Source organism: Neomonachus schauinslandi, chromosome 2 (genome assembly GCF_002201575.2).
Source record: "Neomonachus schauinslandi chromosome 2, ASM220157v2, whole genome shotgun sequence".
NCBI classification, from domain to species: domain Eukaryota; kingdom Metazoa; phylum Chordata; class Mammalia; order Carnivora; family Phocidae; genus Neomonachus; species Neomonachus schauinslandi.
Genome location: NC_058404.1, coordinates 79,196,006 through 79,204,702, shown reverse-complemented (window position 1 = coordinate 79,204,702; position 8,697 = coordinate 79,196,006). Strand labels below are relative to the sequence as shown.

The window sequence follows — 8,697 nt, the reverse complement described above, 5'->3', positions numbered from 1 at the left end:
CTAATCTTTAAAGCAACTACTACCTAAAAATCCTATTTACAACACTAGTAATAGATTATCCATGACTTTGAGATGAAAAGAATAAGCTGGGTAGAAGACTAGGAGAATAAATAAGAAACTTGTGATAGCAATGGAGCCTACTTTTCCTCTGTGCTATTAAGGGGGTCAGCAAACAAAGCTAGGCTGAGTAGTCTTAATTATTCATTAAACCACAGCCAGCAGACATGCAGGTGCTATTTCGGAGACATTTATTACTTAGGATGGAGTTTCTCTAATTGCTAATCACAACCCACTGGGTCATCTTTAACATTATTTACTGAAAATCTAGAAAGTGCTAGAGTAGGATGTTACAAATAGCAAGAATAAATATTTTCTCAAAATCTTTGCTTCATATATTTATGCACACATTCACATTTATGTACTGGTTCACAGTAATTAGATGCAAAGTCTTTATTCCGTCCACTCTTACAAACATTTCTATTGAAGGTAAAGCAGGGTAGTATAATACTAGAGGCAATGAGAATAGGCAATGTAGAGAGAAGGTGCATCTTATTTTCTTTGTGGCTTACTTAAAAAGAGCACACAGTATATACAAGGCACGATAATCTTCCTTATTAATCTCCCTGTTGCAAGTCTTTAAAAATTGGGCCAATTATTATATATTTCTTACTGTGCATCCAGATCAAAACTTTAAAAAAACTGGTTTAGGTTTAGCGCTTTCTTGAATTTACCAGTTTAATTTTCTTTGCCAAAGTAGACCAGGAAAAATGCTGCCTCTTAGAGATTTTACTTCATCCCTAACTTTTACTCTCTCAACAAACTCAGCTGATAGCTTAAATTCTTAATTCAAAAGTTTGCATTCTCAAAACACAAAAACCCAAGGAGTTTCAAAAGTACGGTATTTAAAAGAAGCAAGCTTGGAATTTACAGGTAACCATAACCCTCAGTCTTTAGTGGAAGCCCCAACTTTCTGATGTATCCCAATTAAGAAGTTTAGACTTAAAAAAAGCCAAGATGCCTTAAAAATTAAAAGTTTTGCTTTACTTACTGGCACAGGACAATGAAGATGGGGCTCAAATCCCTTATCTTTATAGCTTTAGTTCTATTAAACAAAATTGAAACCATTTTAAGTATAACCAAGCAATAAAAACAAACTTCGCTAACTTGAAAAATTAATGACAGCCTTTTTTGGAAAGGAAGTCTGCAGCAATATCTTTGTAATAATGCTCCTCTTTAGAATCTTTTAAATATACTTTATTAATTTAAAAAAAATATTTGACCATTAAAAGGAATTAAATCTTTACACGTATCCCCATTTTATGATTACAATCCCACTACTAATTCAGACCAGAACTGTGTACTTGCTGCTCTACCTGGACAGTTTTTCATTAGAAAACTGCTCTTCACTGCTTTACTGTGATGCTGACATTGCTTTTGTGGTGCTGGACATTTAGTACTAATTCCTCTCCCATTTCCACCTGGATGGGATTATCTAAAACAACTGCAGCTTGTTTCCAGTGGGAGGCGTCACTTGAAGTATCCAACCTAATCTCGTCATCAAGGTACATATGATACCAAAAGGGAATGGCAGTCACTTGTCCAGATTTACAAATGTGTACCTATGAAAATTAAGAAATCATGAAAATTTCATCAGAGTAAATAGACTTGGATAAGTATGTCTTTTTAGTCAATTTTAGCTCCAAATTTTATAAAATTTAATCACCCAATTCAAATTAATACCAATCTATTGTATTCACTAGTATTTACCCAAGCTCATTTTTGGATATTGTTTAGGAAAAAAAATAACATTTAAATCGTCAAAAAAAGTGGCTAATACTATTTTGTGTACATGAAGTATTACCTAGCTTAAGATAATTCTGAATATGACAAGAATAATCATTTTGTATTACCTTTACTTCTCTGTTAGAGGTGTTCAAATATGGAGTCATTAAATCTAGTCTTAAGAGTTCCACTGGCTTGCTTAAAGGTATACAGGGCAATGAGGACAGATCCAAAAATACGCGTATAGGTACCTAGACAAAGTACAAATTTTTCACTTTTACTCAATTCTTTTTTGTGGCCAAGTACCCTCAGGTACTTACTTCATACTTGCATCAGTATGATACGCTTTTTACATCTAATACCTCATTTAATTCCCTTATCAACCTTAAGGCATAAGCAGTTTCATGATTCCAGTTTTATAAGAATGAACAAACCAAGGTTTAGGCAGGTTAAATAATTTGCTATGGTTTCAATTATCTACAAATTCTTTGCTTGGATGAACGCAAATTAAATTTTTACTTAAGCCAAACAGCTCCAAAAATTTTAAACCCAGGATATGCTTATGTGTGAAAGACGAACTAATAAGCAAATAGTACAATATTAAATTACTGTATTATTTGAGAAAATATGCCAAATTCAACCAATTAATAGTGGATTTTATTTGGAAAATAAAGTTTATTTCTAGAAAGCAATGGTTCTCAACTTTAGCTGCAAGTTAAAATCAGCTGAAGAGCTTTTTTTTTTTTTAAAGATTTTATTTATTTATTCATGAGAGACAGAGAGAGAGAGAGAGAGAGGCAGAGGGAGAAGCAGGCTCCCAAGGAGCAGAGAGCCCAATGCAGGACTCGATCCCAGGACCCTGGGATCATGACCTGAGCCGAAGGCAGACGCTTAACCATCTGAGCCACCCAGGTGCCCGCTAAAGAGCTTTTTAAAAGCCCCAACTGCTCAGGCCACACCTTAGATAGATCTGGAGTTGGGGTCCAGATATCAGTAGTTCTGAAAGTTCAGTCGAAGTTGAGAGCCACTGCTATAATGTGTTCCATCAATTTTAATATCAATGGAACGTTCCTACTAGTAACTTTTAGCCTCTTCATTTGAAATAAAAAGGAAACTTGTTTTGAAAGCACCCTCTTCCCTTTGAGTAAAATATTAGAGAGCAACTGTGCATGGTGAAACAGTGGACACAGATCTACCAACTTCTCCCTGGGCATCCTTGAAGGCATCCAACCTTCTCTGCCATAAAAACACAGTAGTTCCATGCCATTTCCAGGACTCACTGCCCTTTATCCTCGTTTGTATCAGTCACCAGAAGAAGCTCTAGATTCCTGTTACCTCTCATCATATGACTTCTAATCCCTCATAGTCTGTCCTCACTCCTGTTTCTCAACCTAGCCTCCTGGCCACTCCTGGCATCTGTGCTAATTCTTACATTTCCCATCTAGAACTCATCATTTCATGAATTCTCTAGAGTTCAGTTCTTTCTATATACCCCCAAGGTGATTTCACTCAGGCTTTAAATATCATCTACCAAATTTAAGTACCAAATTTTATCTCTAGCCTCAATCTTTCTCTGAATTCTTATCCTATTGTTCAATGATCCCGCAAACACATAAACACAACCTGATCCTCCTGCTATTTTCCCCATTTCAGTAGATGGTAACTATCCTTCCAGGTGCTCTTGTACCCTACACCCAATATACCACAACCTATCTTCAAATGTCTCTACAATTGGAACACCTAAGTCACTACCACCTCTCACCTGGATTACTGCGGTAATGCCTTTGCCTGCTCTCACAGGTGGTTTACTTCTTTCAAAACATAACTTTCAAAACAAGATATACCATGTCATTCCTTTGTTCAACACCCTCCAGGTGTCTTCCACCCCTTTCAGAGTCAAAGTCTTTATAGAACCAAAGGCTCTACAAGATCTAGCTCCTAATACTTTTCTGACTGCATCTTTCATCTGACCTGCTGTTTCTGAACACTCCAGTCATGCTCCTCCCTCAGGCCATTGCACTTTTTGCTCCTTTGACTTGTTTATGGCTTGCTTCCTTATTTCTTCAGTTCCCTACCTAAATATCACTTATTCATGAGTCCTTTCCTTAGTTATCACCTATATAAAATAGTGTATCACCTACCCCCATTCCCTCTTAACCTGCTTTATGTCCATAGCACTTTTAACCATCATCATTCTCATTTTTTTACTTGTTTATTATCTATCTCTTGTTTGTCAATTTGAATCCTAGCTCCAGGAGTGCAGGAACTTATCTTAGATTCACAGCTATATTCCCAAAACCTAAAGTAAAGTAGCATATATATGGCAGACATTTGTTGAAAGAATGAATTTCTGTTGTTTTCTGTACAGTAGTCCCGTTTATCTGTGATTTCACTTTCCATGGTTTGTTACCAGCAGTCAACCAAGGTCCGGAAGCAGAGGATCCTCCTCCTGACAAACTGTCAAGTCAATAGTAACCTAACGCCTCTATCATTCCCATCACATAATCTCACTAGGTAGGCATTTTATCATCTCATGTCATCACAAGAAGGGTGAATACGGTACAATAAGCTATTTTGAAAGAGAGACCACATCCCATAAGTTTTATTACAGTACATTATAATTATTCTATTTTTAGTTATTGTTATCTCTTACTCTACCTAACTTATAAACTAGACTTTATCATAGGTGTATGTTTAGGGAAAAACAGTATAGATAGGTTCAGTACTATCGGTGGTTTTCATTGTGGGTCTTGGAAAGTATCCCCCATAGATAAGGGAGGACTACTGTATAATTTTACCACCTCTCATTTTGTTTCATTGGTTCACTCAGTTGTCTGTGTAACAGATAATTATCATATTAGAAAAGAAGAGACAATATCATCTAAGAAAATGGGTAGGTGGACCAGAAAATGTAAAACTACCAGGCAAGTTGCCTCTTGGGATGAGTAGTCACAGGCTGAAGTGAGACCAAAGTCTGCATATTCAACTGTAGGAGTACTGGCATAGAGAGGGCAGAAAGCTGGATTTAACCAAGGTAGGATCTTCCCAGGCCAGTAGAAAAACTGAAGAGAAGGGATATTTGAAAAGTACATGGACCATGGAATACAAACTATTAAGGAAGGAGGATCTAAAACAGAAAATACAGTGAAAAGATGGAGGGATCAAAATACCATAGATTCTGATGGAATCAAACAATTGTTGACACCAACATCAAGAGGGAATAAGCTAGAAAGGAGATGGTGGTATTTTTGAACCACACAAACAACTAAAACTTCTTTTTTTTAAAGTTGATTTATTTTTTAGTAATCTCTATACCCAACATGTAGATTCTGAGATTAAGAGTCACACACTCCTCCAACTGAAACAGCCAGGTGCCCCTAAACATCTGTCTTCTGCTAAGTGTATTCTCCTTATTAAACTCTCCAAAAATCTGAGATTAAACAAACTCTAAGATCTCATTTAGCCAGCCCTGGAAAAAGAGCATTTTCTCAACAAACTTACATTTGTTGATCAAGTACTGTTCATAGATCTCACTGCATATTCAAAGGCTTACTATGCATAGCTGTTAGATAAAAGTTTGAGATATCACTTCTTTAAATCTGCACACAAATCCTACTTCCCAAAATTCTGCTTTCGCTTACACATCAGTATTCCACTTACTTCCTACCTGTCTTCAACCCCAAACCTCTTCCCCTAGACACTTCATCCACTCACACAATTTTAACTTAAAAATTTGTATTCTCCTGCTAATGCCTTTGCCAGCACTAAATCTTGAGTCCTTGTTTCCCAAATAACAACTAACCCCTTTGCCTTGAGCTCCAGTTTCCTAGGCTCCTGCATTCCTACTCACAGCAGTCTGACTATCTAGACATTAGCTGCTTACAGTAACCTATGGCCTGCTAGCCTGAGGTTTAAATGTAATTAAGGGTTCAAGTTTAGAATGCAGGTCTTCTTCTGGCTGCTTCTGTTTTAGACAAGAAGCACCCTTTTTCCTAAGACTAAACCTAGGACCCTATTTTTCACTTGTAACAATGGTTCAGAGGAATATCTATAGACTTTTGTCAGTAGGAACAACAGAATTCCTTGGCTATTTTAATCTCTGGATTCATTTTCACTCATAAATTCCTTTGCTCTAGGAAACTGATTACCATCCTAATCCAGCTAAACACAGTGACTCGATAAAACTACAGAAAAAGATAATGTAGATGGTGGGTAACAGCCACCCAGCTGAACTTCTAAACACTTACCTGAAATTGATTAATAAAAGGTGCTATATTTAATCCAAGAGTGCGTTCTGTTCCTTGAACAGCACTCTCTTCTACCAGTGTCTGTGATTCTACAAGCAACCCAAACATCAGCACATACTGAGGAAAGATCTTGCCTCCAGATTGTAGCAAACACCTAGAGAAGGAAAAATCTTTTAAAAAGCATCTTGATTCCCTACGTTTTTATAAATACCAGTAACTAAATCGTAATGAATCGGCGAGCTACAGATTGTACATAATCTAATAGACTTTATGTTATTGGCTGGTAGTTCAGAGTGGTAAACCACTGGAAATAATTTCCCAACAAGTCAAGGTGGCTGCTGATCCATGAAAGAGAAAAATAACCAGTTGGCTGGATGGATATGTCTTTAAGATTTAGGAAGAGTCATCAATGGATATTAAAACTAGTGAGTGAAAGTTTTATTAGGAAAAAGATTACAAAGTCTCAAAGTACTGCCCCCCTCCCAATGACATACTCATTACAAAGGGAAACACAGCAATTTACTGTGGAAAAACCTGGTGGATACAACTTAAACCAACTGATCTAAATTAACATCAACAATAATGGGATAAAGCAATACTATGTGCCTCCTAATATGACAAAACTTCTGTAACTTCCTCTCTAAAATGGATAATCCAAATCTAATTAAGAACAAAACAAAGCATGAGGAACATTCTACAAAATAAATGGCCTACACTCTTCAAAACGGTTAATGTAAGAAAAACTCAGGAACTGTTCCAGAATTAAGGAGACTAAAGAGAAAGGACAACTAGCGCGCCTGGGTGGCTCAGTTGGTTAGGCAACTGCCTTCGGCTCAGGTCATGATCCTGGAGTCCCGGGATCGAGTCCCGCATCGGGCTCCCTGCTTGGCAGGGAGTCGGCTTCGCCCTCTGACCCTCCCCCCTCTCATCTGGTTTCTCTCTCTGTCAAATAAATAAATAAAATCTTTAAAAAAAAAAAAAAAAGAAAGGACAACTAAATGCCATGTGTGATCCTCAACTGGATTCTGAACCAGAAACAAAAGCTATAATGGCTATTATTGCAACAAATGGTGAAATCTAAGTAAGACTATACACTAGATAAAGGTATTGTGGCCATCCTTCCTGATTTTGACAACTGTATGATGGTTATGTAAATGAATATCCTTGTTCTTAGAAATATACACCAAAATATTTAGGGGTTAAAAGAACATGATATCTGGAACTTACTCTAAATAGTTCAGAGAGACTAATAAAGCAAATGTGGCAAAATATAACAACTTGTGCATCTGGGTATAAGGTATATGTTAAAAGTTCTTTTTTGTTGCTGTTGTTAAAAGTTCTTTGTACTATTTTTTAACTTTTCTGTAAGCTTGAAATTATTTCAAAATAAAAAGTTAAACACTGAAAGAAAAAAATCTAATTAAAAATCCAAATGTTCTAGTAAAGAATGAGGAAGAGTGTGAGTAAAGGGTTAACAAAACCCATTCTCCTCCTACAACTGATCTTGGGTTCACCTTTTGTTTCCCTGGAAATCCCATAAAGGTGGAATGTCAGCTGTCTTAGTGTGATCAGCAACACTGCTTAGGATAAAGATTTTTTTAAATTGCGTCTTAATATAAGGTAGAGCACATTTAGACTCAGAGAACTATGAACAAACTATAAGCACCTGATGGGAAGCTGTATCATCTTTGGGCTTCCCTGAGGGTGGTGTATCTTGTAACCAAGTGTTCCTATTGCTACACCCATGGAAGGTATTAGTTCCTATGTGAAATTTAGGGCTCTTAAGCCAAGACAGCTCCTATGTTCACCTATACAGTTTTATTTCCTCACACCTCAGCTGTGAGAAGCATGAGGGGGTGAGTGGGTCACTTACTACCATCAAATGAAGCAGACTTGGAGGATACTTTAAAGGACTTTAAACCAAGTCATTATTTTCATTTGCCACATTTACAATCACACATTAAATCCCTCATTTTTACTGAATATTCTAAGCTGGTTTCCACCTGAAGTTCTAGGACAAGCTATTTATAGACAAGTGGACTTCGTATCTTAATAGTAAATTTTTCCTCTTAAATACATAGAGTTAGTAAGGATCTATTTATAATAACACAAGGCTGAGGTTTGGTTTTGCCAAGACATTTGTGTGATCTAAAAAAAAAATACTTCCTACAAGTTACTAAAATTTTATGCTATGTAGTTTCCCTGAATAGGTCATTAAAATCTTGACAAATTATAAAACACCCATTCCTCAAAACCACTTTGGCACTTCTCTTAGTTTCAAATCATTAATTCTTCTGGTTTTTACTAAACTGATTCTCTCAACCATTTAAAAATACTGTATCTAAAACCAGAATGACAAACTATAACAAGACATGACAACTAAATGCAATGCAGGACCCTTGATTAGAACCTAGATTGGGAGAAAAAAGAAATATAGGATATTACCGGGACAGCAGGGGAAATTTTAATATAGACTATATATTAAATAATAATATTTTATCAATGCTAAGTTTCCTGAGTGTGATCTAACTGTGATATGTAGGGGGGGGGAAGCCTTTGTTCTAAGGAGACACACACTAAATGTTAAAGTAAGAGTGAAGGTTATAAAGACAAAACAACAGTCTTGTATTCACTGTTACTATTCTTGCAGTTTTTCTTAAGTTTGAAA

General features: G+C 36.3%; 1 protein-coding gene across 1 annotated transcript in view; it reads right to left on the bottom strand.

The window, feature by feature from the left end:
* Positions 1 to 1,025: 1,025 nt before the first annotated feature.
* PRMT9 (protein arginine methyltransferase 9) overlaps positions 1,026 to 8,697 on the bottom strand; it is a 37,423-nt gene continuing 29,751 nt past the window's right edge. The window contains exons 10-12 of the mRNA XM_021698769.2: positions 6,030 to 6,183; positions 1,911 to 2,033; positions 1,026 to 1,619 (exon numbers count right to left, since the gene is read on the bottom strand). Of these exons, the coding sequence (XP_021554444.1) occupies positions 1,404 to 1,619; positions 1,911 to 2,033; positions 6,030 to 6,183 (493 nt within the window). The 3' untranslated portion in view covers positions 1,026 to 1,403. The remainder of the gene's footprint in view (positions 1,620 to 1,910; positions 2,034 to 6,029; positions 6,184 to 8,697) is intronic.